Source organism: Lucilia sericata, unplaced genomic scaffold (genome assembly GCF_015586225.1).
Source record: "Lucilia sericata isolate MDLA Ls3-8-SP2 unplaced genomic scaffold, ASM1558622v1 Contig000073F_arrow, whole genome shotgun sequence".
Classification (NCBI taxonomy): Eukaryota; Metazoa; Arthropoda; class Insecta; order Diptera; family Calliphoridae; genus Lucilia; species Lucilia sericata.
Window position 1 is genome coordinate 107,523 of NW_023994107.1, and position 21,177 is coordinate 128,699.

Below are 21,177 nucleotides of genomic sequence, written 5' to 3' on the forward strand. Positions count from 1 at the left end.
GGCGAATGTAATAGCTTTAAAGGGAAGGGAGCTCGAACTAGTTAACCTGACAAACGCAAAACCAATCGACGCAATAAAAGCTGAATTAAAAATATGGGTGAGAGAATCCCATGAGGCCTCTTGGAATAATGAAACTGTGGGTAAAACCACAAAGACCCTAAGGGTGACCCTGATGAGAACATGACGAGAAATCTTCTCAAAGTAAGTCTGAATTTAGTATGATGGTACGTATTCTGAGTGGACACACAGGATTACGAGCACATCTATACAATGTGGAGAGGATATTGAAACTCTGTAGCACTTTCTTTGCCACTGTCAGGCATTCGTCGACGTTACATCCAAGTATCTTGGAAGTGATGTTATTCCGGAAATAACATTCTCATCCTAACCCTAACCTTACCTAAAAAAATTGTTATAATTGGTACTAAATAATTTTCTAAAATTCTGTTCTTTGACCGTTCGCAAGGGTTCTATGTTCTGGGCATTTCAAACAATAGTATTATCCCTATAAGAAATGAATGACCGAAACTAACACATACAAAATGATTTTACTAACACACATGCAACATTTTTTTTATAGAATTGTCGAAAAAAAAATTTAATGGATGATTCCATCAACAATGACAGTTAAAGGTAAAATGACCGTTACTGGACCCAATGTGTGGTATAGGGTTGAATTTGCATATGAAAGAATGAAACAACTACATTTTGATTAAAATGTATTAAAATTTATATTTTGATCAACAATGACAGCCAAATGACCGATCAAATGACTGTCACTGTGTTACAGAGTTGTATTTTTCGTCGTTACAAATTAATTGTTTCTGCGAAAGCCAAAGATCAAGAATCGAAGAAATAAAAAAATTACAAAGTCTTTAAATTATTAAAAATAAAGAGAATTATTATAAACTAAATTTTAAAAAAGATCAGGAAGTGGATCAGAAGATAAACAATTCGGAGTTTAATCAATCAATGGTAACATAAATATGTACTTATGATTTTTATATTTCGATATTTATGAATACTTATGTATTTCTTTACAGACAACATATTTCCACAAATTAATAGGAGCATCAGAGGACTTAAGATTCTGCAAGATATGTAAAATGGTGAAAAGACTAGTAATTTATATATATGATTACTATATTAATAAAATTAACAATATATATATTAATATATCAATAAATTGTGTTTTATTATAAATTGGTATAGCCGTCAGATTTGACGGATATATTCATCAAGCGTGATTAGTCAACAATGATCGATTAATGCATCATTTTTTTATTTGTTAACTGTGATGGATATATCCATCAAGCATGATTAGTCAATCATGACTAATATTTATATCATCCATGATTAGTAAACAACAAAAGAGTGAGCAGCTCAAATATATGTTTTAAAGTCGATAGAATTCATAAGTGCGAGGGTGATGCAACATCACATGTACACAAATGTTTCCATCACTTTTTACATATTGCCCTTAAGAAAGTGATGGGAGCTTTGTTCTACGCAATGATGGGTATATTCTCAGTAGTGACAGTCAATTGACCGGTCAAATGACTGTCACTGTTCTTATAGGGATGTTACCAAGGTCAGATAACACTGTACTTGCATTACATAGATTATAACATTCTTAACTTAGTCTGAACTCGAAGAAGAGAATTTTGGTTTTTCGTTTACATGGAAAGATTTACGATTACGCTAAGAATAGAAGGTGTTGATGTCTGGATAAAATTTGAAACTCTTCTGTAGATGTGTCGGATCGAAGGTTTAAATCCTTATTAACTACTATTTGCGTAATGCAGTGGATCTATCTCAAATGAATGTCAGTCTTTGGCTTGTGTAAGCAAATGGTTTGATTAGGAACTAAAATTATTCTAAATACATATGTTGTTTGTCATTTATAGGTAAAGGATTCTAATTTTGACTTAAAATTGAAGGAACATTTTCAGACTATACATAATGGCTAAGATGGCAGAATGAAAATCAATGTATGAACAATGGCTGCCGAAGACCTGTATTACGGCGTTGGGATCCATATAACTAATTTCTTTCGTCTCAGGCCGTAGCATTGTACCGAATACTTCAAAATCTTACAAAGCGTCTTCATACTTTTCTGTATTAAAGTGCGATCATATCAGAGCTATTGATTGAGCCTCTTTAAAAATCCTATTTCGTGGTCTATTGAATTGGAAACAAGTCTATTTTCATGTTTTGCAACAATGAAAGCAATGATTAATTCTTTTAACGGATTTATTTTGTTAGTTCTTCGTTTGCTGTTTTCTCTGATGATGATCAAAGACAAATTTACAATTCCTGTTGTTCTTCTGGTCGGTCTTTTATGTCATCGTTGTCGTCAACAAGAATAAGAAACGTTAATGATGATGACTTTGATCGTTTGAATTGATTACCTTTGGATGAAGGAAAACTCTATAAAAATAAGGAAAAGAATACAAAAGAGAAATAGCCATGTTTTACAAGGAAATCAAATTTATTAGATGACATGCAACACATGTATAACATTGTAACCGACATAGACTGAGTGTGCAACTGAATGACTGACTGACTGTCATCTGACAACAAAGTTGACGTGAGTGATAAAATACACGATGTCTTTGAAATGCATTTGTGGTTTTGTGTTCTTGAGAATTTTTGCTGTTTTGTTTGTCAATAAACTGAATTTATTATATTTATGCAGATCTGTCTTTGGAATACAGTAGTTACGAGGTGGAGGATTTATAGCAGCTTCTATTGAAAGTTGAAACGATAAATATTTATTTTGTTATTGAAGGTTTGCGAGTTAATTTGGTTTTATTTTTTTCAAAAATGAACTAAACTGATTATTCCATTTTTGTAATCTATTAATAAAATCTTTAATTTTCCCCAATACTTAAATATAACAAAATTTCCTTTAGCTGGGAAAAGATTTAAACTCTGAAACTTGTTAAAGTTTGATTCCTGTAACCTACATGGAGTTTAGTACATATTAAATTAACTACTTACTTGATGTAAAACTACAATCTCCTTATGGGATCAAAGCATTTAAAGATTGTGTGCATATCGTTGCATATATTTGACTTATCTCCTTTTGTGTGCATTTGAGTATTTAAAGAAAGTTGTTGATACAAAACAGCAAGAAACCTTTCAAATATTCAGTTCAATGGTTTAACAAGATTTTTTTTCAACTTGATAAAAATAAACAAACCCAATGGCAATATTAAAATAAAACTATGAATTTGTAGAGATTGTTGGGAAATCGATTATTCGAATCGATTATTCGAAGAAAATAGTTTTTGATTACCTTGGTGATAGCAAGCTATATTAATATCATGTGGAAGATTTTTAAGGAATTATTTCCAGGGCTAATGGATCTTAGCTCCAAAATGTGACACAACTATAAAAAACCGAACCTACAAGAAAGCAATAAGACATTTCAATCTTTTGTACAGCCTGCGGACTTACATCTATAACGTTTGGTTGATTAAAAAATTCCAAACTAGAAAATTTTGATTCGATTCGTATAATGTGCAAAATCAGAATGTATTCAAGCATTCCAACACTATCAACTCTCTATTACTTACATGCACAATTACAATTACAAACTAGACAACAAACACTTATACAATCAATGACACATTATACATGTTCGTTGCAGTTGTCAACAAAAGTCACAACAATACAACTTACTTTCAAATCTATTTTTGTTGTGTTTTAAAACCATTAAAAGAGACTGGAAAATGAAAGAGACTAAAAAAACACTAAACAAAGAAATATAAATCTAGTATTACCGGCCGGCCGGCATTTATTTACCTGTTTTTCTCTTTTCCTTCTCATTTCAATTTTCCCTGTTTCCTCTAAAAATGTTTCCACACAAGCACGTTTGCTGTTTGAATTAAACAAACAAAAATTAACTCCAAAATGAAATCAAAATACCCACAAAGGAACTTTATACAAATGTGTTCGCAATAGTCAAACATAGCCATAGAAGGAAATTGAATACCGAAGTGCCATTCCCCATTCATATAGCTACAGATGTATTTACACATGCACCAGCAACATCTCTCACCACTTGTTTCTATTTTAGCTGTTGTATGTATGTTGAGGGTAACTCTCATACACAACAAACAACATCAACAGATAGACAAATTTTTGCTATTGTATCTAGTTGGAACAGGCGTTCAGAAATATGCACAGAACGGCAGACGAACACCAAACGAATGGGAAAAATATACCTTTTCATTATGCACTCACTAGCTGGTAAATACTTGAAAGCGCCTGCTGCTGCTGCTGTTGATGCATTTTGAAATGATTTTTGTTTTTGCTGTTTTTTTTTATGACAAACTGACTTGACTGACTAAATGACTGAGAGTTGGCTTTTAACAATTGTTGCTGCGACTTTAATATAGAATGTATACAAAAAGAAACGTTACAAACGAGAATGTAAATTTAAAGCTTTTTATTTGCAATCAACCAGAAGAGAACTCATTTTAGTTCTTTTCTGGTTGGTGATACACAATGCGTTTGGCTTGAGTCTCTGTGTATCTACGGATATGTTTAAAGGTTTTTTCAATTATAACTCGATGAGCATGAAGCTTTCAACAGATGTATATGTGCCAGTGTTTAAGAAAACATAATGCAAAGTAATTTTTATTTTATTTTTTAAACAAATCTATTTTTATCATATCGCCAGCAGAGGTGTGCAATCGTAGAGAATTTAACGGAATGAATGATTGTGAGCTTAACAGTCTTCGTCTTGCCTATTTTGAGAGAAAAATACGTTGCACATGAATTAGCCTACAGTTCGATAAAGAATGAATGCATCCGAAAAAGACTGTGATTTCCATTAACGTCTAACCACCTGGTTGGCTCTAATTCGTCTTTCGTCACGGATGTACTCTTTGTAAACGAAGATGAAGGTAATCGTCACTTTAGTATCCCTTTGTAAGCGATAGAGGGGATCATAAAAAACAAACTTAAGCTTTTTGTCTGTCTCTTCTTAATGTAATGTGGTGACAATTGACTTCCTCGTAGTGCAAGCACATGTTAAAATAGCTAGTCACCTGGACAGTCGATGACTAGGGGTAACCCTAAGTGGTAGGTTAAATAGGTAGTTAGGAATTGACCGACTTAACTGCATGGGATGCTAAATTTATCATTCATATCTTTGTGGAAGTTATTTCTCTTAGAAAGAAAATAACCACTAAAAAGTGAAAAAGAAGTAGAATTTACTGCATGCTTGGGGGATAATGATTAGATTTTCAATTGCAATTACATTTGAAGAAATTGTAATTAAAGCTTCACCAATTACAATTACTTGTAATTGTATAGAAGTTTTTTTACAATTACATCATTGTAATTGTAATTAAAAAATTTGTTATCAGTAATAACTAAATTAAAATTTCAAGTAATTGTAGTTGAAAAAATTCATTTACAAGTAATTGTAATTACAAATAAAAAACGTTACAAATAATTGTAACTGGAAAAAATTCAATTGCAAGTAATTGTAATTGATTATGGTTTAATTACACATTACAAGTAATTGTAATTGGTTACGTTTTAATAACACATTGCAAGTAATTGTAATTGACCCCTCAAGCCTGAATTTACTACATGGAAGTATTCATAAAGAGAATAAGAAGTAATGGATTTAACATAGACTTGTCCTTTTTTCGATTACTATTTTTCGGTGTAGATTACTGGATTACATGCTAGAAAATAACTGAAGGAGAGTAATCTCGGTCAATTGATTACCGAATTATTTAAAAAGCTGTTCCATGCTACAGAAACTAAAGAACCCATTTTAACCCACAAAAAGTCCGTAATCATGGTTGTCCACTAGTAATTCAGTATGATGGGTGTATGGATTTTTTTATCATACACCTAAAAAACTTTAAAAAGTCGAAAAATTTTAAAAAGTCGATCTGCGCTTAAACCAACCTCAGAATTTCAGCATTTATTATGAAAGTTTCAGGTTTCATTTACTATTGCGATAATGTTAACTTCTGAAAACCCCGATGTACTTCTTTGTTTACTAGTCCTAGATGTTTTTTGAAATGTATTGTATTTTACAGTTCATATTCTATCTGTAGAAAAATGCAATGACTTTTTAAAACATCAAAGCAACGTTATATTTCAAAGAATAAACAAATTTTTAATAACGAATCGCATGGTTTAACTCAGCAACATTTTAAATTGCAAATTTTTACACACAAACTTGGGTGAAACAACAATATTGCGAGATGTTTGAGACCAGTCCACTGGCCAGACTTGTTCTATAATGGACAGAAGCAAAAGCACAAATGATGGCTTGATATTCACATAAAGTGCTGATGATACGCAGGGTGATTTTTAGATAAACTTCATTTTTTTAAATAAGCAAAACGCAGAGAAAATACTATTTTCAAAAGCAAACATTCAAGGTAAGTAGTAAAAAACAAAGTATAAAAAGATAGCAGCGGTAGCAGAAAATAATGACTAACTGTCTAAATGTGCTTGAGTTTCGGTGCGCTGGGAATGTGCATTCATGAAAAGAATCTGAAAAAAAAGAAACCAAAACAATAAAAAAATTAAAAAATCAGAACGTGTTTATGCCATGTGCTTATCATCATCAATAGCACAGTAAATGTGTTGTTTTAAAGCCACCACAAGTACAAGAATTAAAATATGAGTAAAATATTGTAGTGAATAAATTCAATGCTAAAACTGTATTATAATTTTCTGAACCATGCACAACAGTTTCCGGTTTTCATACCGATGCGACCGACAGAACGTTGCTGGTATGAGTGTGAGTTTTATATTCTTCACCCTAAATTTGTAATGTTTACGTACGTACGTACGTAGTACGTACCCCAAGTTGTGGCATGTTGTTGGCATTCGCAAGTTAGAACGTGAAACATGCTTCTTCGTATTGATTTTCCCTCTGGAACATGGATTTAGTTTTTCCACTAGACCGCCATAAACGACGACATTATATGTTGAAGTTTTTTTTTTGTTTCAGTTTGTTGTCAATAACATTTCTACACGTAGTAAAAAGTTATTAAATTTGAAGCTGCTGTTGTTTTGAAGGGGTTTCCAGTTGGTTGTCAATTTCCTGTTCAAATAGCTCTGTTTATGGTATAACCAAGTGTTTGTTGGCTTTATGAAAAACTAATCAGGAAAATAGAATATGAACTTCTAAATATAGTATATGTACAAGTGTTTCAATTGCTGAACTTTAGTACTGACCAGATGATATTTGACTGAAGAACTGTTGTGGTTAAAAATGCTTCCTCGTGATCGTTAATTTAGTTCTATGTGAAGGTTTTTTAATATATAACATGAATTTAGTTAAGAGCATTTAAATTTAATTAAATTTTTTAACTTTTCTGTAGGGAATGTTATGAACTTCTGAAAAATTTGGTTCAATTCAAAGGAGAGGCATAAGGATTTACTCTTTTCTCAAACTAATTGAGGAAATACCGATAGATTAATTACCCAGCAAAAATAAAACGAAGTACTTCCAAAAGTATAACATTTATCACCACTTCAAAAGTAGCACTAATTGATTTTTTTTACCTACTGAGGAAGTGATGTTTAAAGACTTCCGAAGAAGCGAAATTACAATTACAATTATTTGTAATTGTGAATTTTGTTCGTTATAATTACATGTAATTTGCAATTAGTATTACCTTAATTACAATTACATGTAATTTCAATTGGAAACTTCAGTTACAATTACAAGTAATAGTAATTACACATTACAAGTAATTGTAATTGGAAGAACTTCAATTACAATTACAAGTAATTGTACATGGTTATTGCTCAATTACACATTACAAGTAATTGACCATGGAATGAATTACTTTGTGAAATCATTACCCCCTTGTTTGCTAAAATCAAACTCTAAACGACGCAAAAAAGAGCTTTCTGTCATGGAATGTCATCATTCCTAAAAATCATTTTAATATTGGGACCCCATCCATTGCGAACGAAGATAATTTATTAAAACTTTAGGCAAGTTTTGTAAGAGCACTTTGCTTGTAGTTTTCTGTATGTCGCCTGGAAAAACTGGAAAGGCATAATTGGGGTCGATTATATATTTAGTGTTTCAAATGAAATATATAAATGGTCCGTCATTTGTGCGACCTTATTGTTTTTAAATATGTATCATTATTGTTTCTCTAAGTGTATACATAATAATCACAAACATATGTTCATTACATATGTAATATTATGTCTTTGATTTAAAATTTCTAGTCTACCATTACAAACTTACATTATGTAGTTTTTCGATGGGAGCTCATAAAATCCAAAAGCTATCCATCCATTCAGCAGTTGTTTTCGCATTTACATTCGCATTCTATAGTCATTTTCAACACTACAAAAAGTTCTTTATAAACATAAAGAAGAAAAAAAAATAGTCAAATGGAGAGGCAACAAGCACAGATATCCAGCACATTATACATAGCTGTAGAAGTAGCATAAATACATATGACTATACATGTGTATAGATGTTGAAATACATATATCACCTGCCTTTTGGCTATATTCTAGTTGATTTCTTTCACTTACATTTCACACAAATGATGAAACTCGTACATTCTCATATTGGGCTTAATGTGTTTAAACTTGTATTAAATAAAACTCTTGTACGTACATGTGTGATAAATCTTAACACACTAACAAGCAAATAACTCTTTGCCAAGACGAACACGTTCAGTTGAAAGGCCCATTTATGCATTTACTTGTAGTAAATCGAAAATGTGAGGGAAGTCTCAGAAGTCCTTATAAAAAGTTTCAAATAAGAACGATGATGGCGAACTTTAATTTTGTCAAGTTTAATTCACCCAACAGGTTTAAATATTTATAACGACTGAATGGCAAAAGAATACCATAAGGCCACTTGTAATAATGATAGCACTAGAAATATCCTATGGGAGCCTTCTCAGAATCCGTAAGTCCGAGGTTTGTGTGATGGTACTTGGAATAGGTGTGGCTGTATGCTTTACAGAGGACATTGAATCTCGGGAATACTTTCTTTGTCATTGCTAAGCTATTCCCCACGAACACTGATTGGAAAATTCTTAGGAATTACGTCCAGGACGACAATACCTTTATATATAACTATAAAAGGTTTCTCCATGTAAAGGAGCGGCGTACGGGCTTGATAGTGACCTAGTAGTAGTTCTCTTGATTTGATGTATTATACATCTTCCTACCAACCTAACTATAATTCTCGAGATATATGCGCCCATTATAACCTCCATTTAAGTTATGATCATTTTAAATTTCATTTGTTTCTTACTTTAGGGAAAAGTTGCAGTTATCATCGTTCCCTATTTGTATACCCTACACCACATTAATGGGAAGGGTATATTGGGTTTGTGTTGATGTTTGTAACGCGCCTTAAAGTATACCAATCGGCTTAGAATAATTTTATAAGTCGATTTAGATAATTCAAACATGATCTTAGATAATTCAAACATAATCTTCTATTGTAACAGGTACGAAGCCTATTGAAAATGTTAAAGATCGATCCATTATTTCACCTAGCCCCTACACCACTGAACCCCCAAAAAGGACTTGTAAACCTTGTACTGTGACCAAATCTTATTGAAAATGGGTAACATCTTTCCAATATTTGACCTAATCCCCATACAATTGAACTCACCGAATAGGGCTTTTACGTTCATAATTATGTTTATTATACTCGTATCTCGACAAAAACATACTAGCCCTGATGACTCTAATGAATTTTTGTATGATAGGACCTCATTTGACCCTAGCACCTATACAAATGACTTAAATTTACATAATTTTATTCAACAAAAAATGGCTGAGGCAAGGTACAATTCAACTTAAATGCTTTATTATGAACACTAAATCACATTTTATTTTTAAAACTGGTTTAGGGTATTATATGGTCATACACAGACATTTCTTTTGTCCCGTATTGAACATTAAGATAAACGACTTGCAGTTGAGCTGTGCGATGTACCCATTCTCCAAAATGACATTGAAATTAACTTTCTTTTAAACGATAAGGATAAGATATATGGATGCGACAATTGTTTTCATCTGAGGTGACCTGAACTGCGTAGAACTTAAAAACTTCTTTAAGAGCTGGTTTTCCTTTATTATTCTTAATCTTCCCGTTGATGTTACTGTCATATAAAATAGTAAATTTAATTGTAAACTTTAATATTTATCAAAACACATCTTTGAGATTCAATAGACTTTTGGGTTGGTCCATTTGCACATATTTATCAAAAGTTACCCAGCAAAAACATACATTGAAAAGTAATGAGTTAAATAGCTAGAAAATGCTGTTTTTTCCTAGTTCTTCATTACCATTTTAACTTATTTCATCACGGTGATGACATTGAGGGCAAGTATTTACCACGCTCGCTTACAAATAAGTACTTACATATAGAGAGTTAAAAAGTTGTTTTGTTATTGAAAAAAAAAAATGCTCACACAGAATACGAATCTGGGCTTTTTGTTCGTTAGTTTACATTCGTACTCAGAACACCACTGCTTATTTATGTTATAGAGCGTCCAATAATGGTTTTCACATTGAAAAACTATTTTATTTCTGTGCGTGTATTTAATACACTGTATTAGTATTTAATACACTGTATTAGTCATTGAAAAGTAAGTGGTTATATAAGTACAAGTCATTACTGAATTTTTGCTGGGTAACTGTGCAAAGTTTTAATGACATTTATTTCACTATTTTCATTTTGTTAAGTTACACTTATTCAATTTCCTCTGTGATATTACAAAATGAGTAAATTTGTTTGTATTTGTATGAACTGAGTTACGAAGGAAATGCTCAAAGGAAATATGGCTGTAATGAGAAAAAATTATAATAACTTTCAATTTTCATAATTAGTTAGATTTTGTGTACAAACATAGTTAACATGAATAGTTATAAACTAAAGTCCAGAAAACATTTAAGATCATCATCAATTATATTTAAAAATATTTAAAGATATTTTTTCTAAACCTAAAGAAATCTAGTAAATATTGTTGCAGTTCATTTGAAGTGGTTTCCAGTTTTCCTGGTAATAACTCAGCATTTCATTTTCTATCTTCTGTGTAACATTTTTTAAGCACATAATTTTAATTTCTAACTATCCTAACAGTGTTTTTTTTTTTTTTGTCAATATTCTAATATTCTAATGAGACTGAATATTGAGTTTCCACTCCAAATAGCAATTTCTGTCAAGTCGCATTACTTTAATCAAGCCATAACCTAGTGCCTTAGTATACATTGAAAAAGTGTAACTATTATCGTAAATTAACCTCAACATTAAATATCAACTACATTTTATTTTTAGATATTTTCCTACAGCTTATTATTTTTTTTCTTCATAAAACACATTTCGTAATAAATTACAAAATTTCATTTATGATTTAATTTATTAATCATATTAATTGGCGATAAAATCTTCTCTAAAGTAAATAGAATTGACTTAACTGACAGATTACATGCACATCTACTTAAAACCATTTAAAATTAAAAGAAATAAAAAACTAAACGAAAATAAATGCATCCAACTAAGTATGAAACAGACATGCAGCGAAACATCTTTTCGACATGACTACTTTACTTTTATTTCGCTTTATTTTATTCACTTACTTGTAGACTGACTACCTACAATTGCAGAGAAACTCTAGTTAAAAAAAATAAAAATTAAAAAACATTTATACTACTCGGTTTTAAGATGCTGTTGATTACAATGACATTAATGAAATAAAAAATACGAAATTTATTACCTTGATTTACTAAAAATCCATATGTTTGTAAGAGAATGATGGTTCATTTAAAATATGGTTAAGCGTAAATGGCTTCTTCTTGAACTACTTAAAGTTTCACCTTTAACTTTTAAAAAGTTTCAAAGGATCACGAGCTAATTGTTGCGAAACAGAGAAGGGTCGAATCCGCAACTTCCATGTTATAGTTTTCCCTTAAAGTTGCAACAACCCGAACGTTGGTATTTGGTTTAGATTTTGAGCTGTCGTCTTTGGTCCGAACTTCTTCAAAAACGATATATCATTATCATTTCAACATCGACCCGTACGTATTAGAACATACTTTATAAGAAAATAATTCTTGAGTTAAACTTTTATCCATTTTGTATAAGACATTACAGGTATCCCGACTTCTACATTAATATTTACTCCAACAGCATTACAAAATTTGCGTGAACCGTCTTTTTCACATGCATCTTGTCGCAGTTCAATGCTTACCGTGTTTGCCTGTTGTTAGCAATTTAATTTTTTTTGTGTTCATAATTTTAAAATTTAACCATTTTGATTCTAGATTTTCTGTGCGCCTGATACTTTTAGCTCATCTTCATTTGTCTAAACAGAAAACTAAACAATTCCTCAACACCACAACACCAACATCATCAGCATCTAAAACAAGAAAGAAGAACGAACCATCAACCATAAAAACAAATATTTAGAAAAATACTGAAAAGAGAATTAAAAAAAAAACTACCACCAACCACCTCATCATCATCACCACCAGTAAGCAACAGCAACAAACATGTTGTAAATGTTGTGTTTTATTGTTGTATCTCTATGTGTATCTGGTAGATTGCAAAGCATTCACTTTATTGTTGCTAGCACATCGCTGCAGTTGACAGCAACGGCTGCAGCAGTAGAAGAAGAAGATGACGATACACAGCAACGTAATGAAACGAGATGGTGAAGTGAAGTGTCATTTGTCTAGTTTGTTGTTTTTTATTTCATGATGATTTTTGTTTTCTTGTTCTATTTTGTATATAAACAAAAAGTTTTTATGACTTGTTTTTGTTGTTGTAAATACTTTTTGCATAAATCTCATATGTTTCTTAGATTGCATGTATTCGTGCACTCATATTATGACGATTGAGTAACGACATGCGATGCAAAACATGAAAACATATACACCGAACGAAATTTGGAATAGTACTGCTAAAATAAATAAATTTATTTTGACTCAGTAGTTAAAAAAAACATACAATGATATATCACAGGAAAGTGTTTCAATATTAGAGAAAATGTGGTTCCCCTGTTAAGCAGATTAATCGCTGCACTTTTGGTATTTATATTTAATTTTTTGTAGGTTATTGTAATAACATTTTCAGATTTCTATACATATACAGTTAATCACAAAAATAAGTATACAGAAATACTGACGATTGGTTTTATTTAAAATAATATATATTATTTTTTCAAAAAACAAAAAGGTAACACATTTATTTATTAAAAACAATTATGATAATTATTATTCACTACTTTTTTTCTTCATATTTTGGTTCTTTGAGTTCTCATTTAAGCTGAAGTTAAAAAAGTGCAAAGTTTACGTCACAAAAGTAAGTATACAGATCATTTCAGTATATATTTGGTTTAATGATATTAACAAAATTTATGAAAATTTTACTTGTATTAATATAATTACTTTTTAATAAAATATTTTTTACACAATAACTTGGAAAAAATCTACTTTTAGTTCCGAAATCTTGTAATTTGGGTCGATTGGCTCCGGAATTAATTAGTGGAACAGTTTTTTCTCATTTCTACGATTTTTTTCCACTTTAGACCCCGGATTTTGGATCTGGTGGTAATTGAACCCTCCAAATGATGCATTGGAAATAGAATTTTTAACTTTTGAAAAGAGTTGTTATTTCGAAATTAATGTTATATGCATGGATTTGGCCAATTTGAACACAGTACGTTCTTAAAAAACCGAAATTTAACTTCGATTTCTTAAGACTTACAACATAAACTTTAAAATTTGGATAATTCTACATATTTCCTTTAATTTAAACAGGTTTTCAAAATACTCTGATTTCCAAAGCATACAATAATGCTACCTATCATATCTTGATATACTCGATACAATAACCATGTTTTATGGATCGGACATTTTATTTGTTCTAGCAACAAATTAAGATGTATCCGTGTTCAAAATTGTTCAATTCGTATTCATACCACCAATTGAGCCTGATTTAATATAAAAATCTTACTATGTTGGACAATAATCAATTTCAGAACCGATATGTAGTATAAGTTATTGACATGGTCACCATTTGACGATTATTGGTAGTATTTTGGAGTGTGTAATGGATGATTGGAACCAAAAAACTTGTTTTAATTAATGGATACTAGTACAAATATTATTAATATCGAATTTTAAGATATACATTTTAGGAAATCGCCGTTAAATATCGAATATGAACGCTATACTATGTTAAAAACGGCAATGTTCCGCAATGGATTGCAATTATTGTAAAGAAACAATTAATTTAAAAGTTAAAATATCGTCTTCCAATGCATCATAATGAACAAACGAGGGATATTATTGAATACCCGATCCAAAACTCCGGGGGTTTAAATAGTCAGATGTTCTTAAATAGGAAAAAATGCTTCTATAAATAATATTCAGATCAATTACCTAAAATTTCAATTTTTCGGAACAAAAAGTGAATTTTTTCCATGTTATAGTGTACAGAATATTTTATTATAAAATAATTACATACAAACAGGTAAAATTTTCATGAATTTTGTTAATATCATTAAGCCAAATACATATTGAAATTATCTGTATACTTACTTTTGTGACGTAAATTTTGTACCTATTTAACTACACCTTAAATGAGAACTCAAGTAACCAAAATAACCCGGAAAAAAGTAGTGAATAATAATTATCATAATTGTTTTTAATAAATAAATATGTTACTTTTTTGATTTTTGAAAAAATAATATCCTTTTTTAAATAAAACCAATTGTCAGTATTTCTGTATACTTATTTTTGATATTAACTGTATATTTTTAAAATTAAACAATTTATATAAGATGAAATTTTGTAATTTCGTTCAGTGTATAGCCAAATATGTTAGATAGCAACAGGCTGGTTAGGCCATAATTTCTGTATAATTCTAATAAAATTTGATTTAATGTGTAATAAAAGAATTTATAAAAATATAAATTGCAATATTTTATACCCTACACAAATTAAAAAGGAAGTATCAAATGATGTTATATTCTGGTGAGGCTTTTTAATTCATCTATCTCGTTTAACGGCAGAGAATTAAGGATATTTGTAAATCTTGATGTGAAATCAAATTTATCATTAATAAAAGAGAACTGACCAAAAATTTGTTTAGATTTGTAAGATACACAATCTTGAGATTGTCCAGATCATGAAAGAGCAAAGAGAGTCAAGGTTCTTTTCCGTGAAATCTGCTAGTGGTAATAGTGAAAACTTGAGTTCCGATTTGTTTGTTATCTATTTGTCGATCATGTTTAATATCGCGGACAAATATATTTTTGCGAAACAGTTTGGTTCAAGAAGGATCCGTTAATTGCGCAATCGTTAGCTGTTTCATTTTCTCCAATGCCCTAGAGTTGGGAACACTATAACTTCAACAAGTGTCGTCTGAAAAGCGACAAACAGTAAATGCAATGGAAAATACTTGTCGATTTTTTTACGTTCGAGTTGAGAACCTTGAGATAAGATGGTAATGGTCATTAGACATTAGGTAATCTTATGGATATCAAAAGACCAAACTGTTTTTGGGATTCTGTTTCTAAATGTGCTATCAATGCAGCAAAAGGTAGAGAGTAAAAAAGAAAGGAAGAGTAAATGAGAGCTCACTGTTTCAGGCCTCAAATTTTGAGAATATATTCATATAGTTAAAAGCTTTTTAAAGTCATTGACATTCTGTAGAAATTAACCATATTGAGAATATCCCTGAAAGACATCAACTAGTGTTCAGTGTTTTTAATAACGTTGACATTTCTTATGATTATTGTAGTGTATGGCATGATCCCAGATAATGATCGTTGCATTATCCGTGCTAGAAGTTATAAAGTTCACTTTACAAAATATAAATTTGAGATGCCGGAAAGTCTTCTCGACATCCCTAAAAAACAGAAAGTCTGTGGCCATTAGAAGAAGGTCTATTTTAGTACTATCTTTTGTAAAGTTATCAATTTTTTCTAGAAGTTATTTTCTTATTCCTCCGATGTAATTTATACATTTTAACAGAACTGTTCCCATGATATCAAGTTTGCCTCACTTATTGTAATGTTTTTCTTAGCTGTTATAGCCTTAATTATCGAATCATTTTCTTATTTTTAATTAAAATAATATTGAATCTACAAACAGTACTACCCATAGAGAACATAAAAGTATTTAAATATTAATTAGAAAATGACAAAAAATTGTCAATTGACAAACGATTTCATGTAGGCTTGCGATTAGTCGTTGATGACCATTAAAAATGTATTACCCACTTGTTTTACATGCTTAAGTGGTTTCTTTATCTTCCTGCTCAAAATAAAATGCCACATGCAAATTTAGCATCTCTTAAATACCAAAAGAAAATTAGACATTTTCTATTTTAAAGGTGTTAAAGAGTTATTATCTATAAATAATTTCCGTTACATGGACTGTTATTATTTTTTTACGGATACATAGACAGATAAAGTGGATATATTTTAATTTGGTAACATGCATTTAGACTTTTTCCATTAATTGGAGAGTTTTAATTAAAAATTGAAAATATGTTATAAACAAGATTTGTTTATAATATTTGTAATGAAAAAAAACTGTTTATTATTTCCGTTATAGTAATCAATATTAACTGAATTTTTGGTTAAATGTGAATAATGGATATTGTGTAGTAGACTATATTTTGCATTAGGTGAGTGAAACATTACAGAAGTTTAAATACATTCATTCTGATGAGCAACATTTCAATTTCATTAAATTATCTTGGAAATTGCGATCTGTATCTTGCGCAAAATATTTACTTTGACAGTCAGTCGGACAAACAGGCAGAAAGGAAGGACGGATTCTGAATTGATAAACAGAGGGGAAAGGAAATATACATGCCTGGTACCAAATTTATAATTTTTCAATAACATCCGTTGTCAAAGTATATACATACGTAAGACAACATTATGTAAAATTGACAACGCAACGTTGTCAATATTGCAACAATTCGTTGTCGAAATCTAAATTTTATACACATCCGTTGTCTAAATGTTAAGAAACGTGGTAAGCTCACTATTGGCAACGGATCGTTTGTGTAAAATTTAGATTTCAACAACGAATTGTTGCAATGTTGTCAACATTACATAGTGTTGTCGTACGTATGTATATACTTTGACAACGGATGGTATTGAAAAATTATAAACAGTCAATTTGGTACCAGGTGTGTATATTTCTTTTTCCCTCTGTGTAAGTATACTTTTAGTTGTAGGGTCAATATATTCGGCTTTATGTATATGTTATACAAAGGTTTTTATTTGACCTTTGACCCGCAAAGAAAAGGGTAAAACTTTTCTCTATAGAAAAAAAGTTAAAAGCTAAGAAAAATTGTATTGATAAAATTAATACTTTCAACTTTCTTATTTCTATTCCAAAGAAAGTTTACCACTGCTGACGTTCCATTTGCAATTTTCATCATTAACCGCAATTGTCTATTTAAACATTACAGATTTTCCGCTAAAATTGAATTGAAATTTAAATGAAGTTTAATTTATTTTTTCTTTCTTCTGTTGATTTCATTGCCATCATTAGACGCTTGATGTATTAATAATATAAAAGAAAATCATGGGTATTATAACAGCAATTGACTTGACTTCGTTTCCTCCCCCTATAAACGGAGTAAAAGCGAGCTCAAAAAGCAAAAGAAAGATAAGTCGTGATTATAATAAATTGATCTTTCTAAATTCATAAAACTTTTCTTTCTATCTATTTTAACAACTTTTCTTTCTGTCTTTTATTTGGCCATATTATAACAAATCGTATTCAGTTTTACAGCAAATGAAAAGTTGTATACAGAATTGTAATAGAGAAATAAAGAAAAAAACTAAAGCTGGGTCAAATTGCGCACCTTTTACTTTGCTCCAGTGAAAGACGGTGGTTGTGGTGGTAGTCGCTGCGGTAAAATGATCACTGTTGCTACGTCTAGTGATCTCGACTCTTTCCGTCTCTTTCGCAAGCTGCATGTGGGTTGTGAGTAGTTCGCATTATCTTGTTTCAATTCCCCTGCTGGCAATCTCCTCACCTTGTGTTTGTGCCCCACTGCAGCCCATTTTATGCCTCATCTGCAACAGCAATAACAACAATGTAGTTTTAATATTTCATTGTTACAAATGGCATGAAATTGCAAATTTATTGCCACTCAATAAGCCGGCAACAAAAACTAGACTGCACCAAAAAAAGAAAAACACACACACAAAAAACCAACAATATACCATGTAAAAGTCTCCTAGAGACTTTTAGGCGGGCAGGTACATTTTGTTCCCAAATTACCTTCATTGTTGTGCTTTTTATGGAGTGTGTTTAAGCGATTTTTTAGGATTTATTAGTCATGTTTCTTTGTTTTTTTGTTATTTTCTGCTCATGAACTTGATAGTAGATTAAGATTTTTTTTATAGTTGTTGTCTCCTTTCAATAGAAAGAAATCGTGCATCTAATAGTTTAGTAAAGGGGATTTTGCCCTAAATTTGTATTTAATGTTTATATTGTTGAATGTACATATATTTATAATAATATATTTATTTTCTTGTATTTGTTCTTTTATTTTTTAGAATTTCTTCAGACTTCATCGCTTGCGTAAATTGGGCTTAAGTGACAATGAAATTGTACGTTTGCCTCCAGATATACAACATTTTGAAAATCTAGTGGAACTAGATGTTTCACGTAATGGTAAGTTTGAAAATTTATATTAATTAAAATGTATAAAAAGTAAAATAATAAATTAAAAATGTGAAAATTTTTTATTTATTATTTCCAATTTCAAAGAAATTTATGGACGTTTGCTCTCTAAGAGGGCGAATTGCTACTTCTAACAAATATGATCGTCGACGTGTTGAATTAGTTATTGACACAGTCCAGGGCCCAAATTATGACATACGATATCGATCGAAATCTCCATTTAGATCCTATTGAGATTTCGATCGATATCGTATGCCGTAATTTGGGCCCAGATCACGAAGACAGTCTAATATAAAAAGTTATATCGATTATAATAACTTTTGCCGGGAATCCTCCTATTAAAGATTTTATAGTTGCTTTCCTTCCATTTTTGGACGAGGTTGTCCACTGACGCTCAAAGTCGGACCTGTTCTGGGACACATATCCTGGGCCCAAATTACGGCATACGATATCGATCGAAATCTCAATAGGATCTAAATGCAGATTTCGATCGATATCGTATGCCATAATTTGGGCCCTGTGTTCTTTTATTCTAGAGACCAATGCCTGTCCACAGGTCGAAGTTTTGGACAGTTTTGTGGATTTGCCTCTTGTGGTACCACTTAAGAGCCTTTTTCTATAGTGGAATGATACCAAATTGGTACATAAATATGAAGACACTCTTAGCAGAATAAAGATAGGTAAATCCCTCCGTACTAGACACGACACAAATTATTTACTTCTTTTACCACAACTACAACTCGTCCCTCAACTGCATAAAAATCGTGATCCGGAAGTTGTGAAAAGTATCCCAAAGGCTCAAATATGGACTTAATCAGAACAGGGTTTGAGTTTGACTCGGTTTTGTGAAGTATAAGGTATAAATTTAAAATTATTTCGGATAGACTGTGGGACAATTCATCACGGAATATTCAAACGAAAGCTTTATGGAGACCAGAAGACTAAAGAATTTATATTGAAAAAACTTCTGCAATTATAAAAGTACTTACTAAGAATGTATGTATTTTCTTAATAAAATTAAGTTATATAATGGTAACGCTTGCTGATGGTGCAACGAGGAGGAAAAATATACTTGTCACTTTCTCTGTCAATGGGTTGCATTATCGCGCTATCGATTTCAAGAGTTAAGGGGAATAAATCCAATGAAAATGGCTTTAAACCTAAACTCGTGCTTATGTCCGAGTTCTACCATGACGTTAGATTTTACAAAACTTTTAATCTGATAATCTGTTTACCCAAAATGCTACATATATTGTTATGTTTACCTTGCAAACGTAACTGTGTTAAATGAAAATCAAGAATAACTTAATTTAAAAAGTTATCAGTTGATTATGTTCACTAAAGCTTTTTTAATTATACTTTTAATATTAAAAGTGAAGAAAGAGTAAATTTCATCATGCATCTATTATCGTTATTTTAATTACCATGTCTGGCAAAACATGTGTATTAGAAATATGTAACTCTTAGCCACCATATGTTGGTCGTTATTAAATCTCCTTTTAAGTGTAAATTTCAATACTTTAAACAATGTATGTTTCGCAACTGTAATGGTGTTAAGCAATTTAAACGACTTGTTTTCTTTGAATCCCACAAATACTACAGTAATACAAAATTAAAAGTAATGTATCTATTACATGAACTCGGAGGCATGTACTCATTCCAACTATGTGGCATATACTTGTACAAATGATGCATAGAAATATGCAATTTATTTCTCAACTTAATGTAGCAGAGTTTTCCGTTCTCCAGCTCATTGTATGTTTAAATTATTATGATAAAATATAAAAATGGAACTAAATACATAATAATACAGAAAAAAGAAAAGATTTAATTAAAATATAACACAACAGTAATAAACAAACAGTTGCATTGTAAACTTACTACATCTTTTTGTTGCAAGAGATGTTAACAGCACTAGAAGTGGATGTCGATGAGAATGACATTACTGATGGATGTATGGATGGATGATTCATAAGAAGAAAAGCAGATACAATTTGCAATGAGATGGTAAAATAAAACACTGACAATAACAATATCTATTAAGTATTTTAATACATATTTCAACTCAAGAACAATTGTATCACCATCAAGTAATACTTCAATCTTTATACACAACTATGTTTTTACTCACTCTAATAAAGCGAAATGATAAAAACGTTTGTTGCAAATATAGCAAATATATCTGGCAAATAAACACCAGAGTTTAGCTAAATTGTTGTTGTAGTAAATGTGCTCCTATTGAATACTCAATAAAAGTGGTTGTAAAATGTAAAAAAAACTAATTAAATGTTGTCTTTTTTTATTATTACTACTCTTATTGTTATTATTTAATTAAATTGCAACATTATTTTTACTTCTGTATGACAATTTTTTATGTTTTTTCACTTTTCTTTGTCCACTATAGTTTTCCAATTTTATCTTAATTCTTTTATTGTTACCCTCGGAGAAAAATATTTATTTAACTTTTGTTT

General features: G+C 30.6%; 1 protein-coding gene across 14 annotated transcripts in view; it reads left to right on the forward strand.

Annotated features, from left to right (window-relative positions):
• Window positions 1-21,177, forward strand: part of LOC119616462 (protein lap4) — a 294,532-nt gene that overhangs the window by 24,203 nt on the left and 249,152 nt on the right. For all 14 annotated transcript variants that reach the window (XR_005232544.1, XM_037972809.1, XM_037972810.1 and 11 more), the window contains one exon: window positions 18,580-18,697. Coding sequence is in view for 13 of the 14 variants with exons in the window: in XM_037972809.1 (XP_037828737.1) it covers window positions 18,580-18,697 (118 nt within the window). In the remaining variant the exon portion in view is untranslated. The remainder of the gene's footprint in view (window positions 1-18,579; window positions 18,698-21,177) is intronic.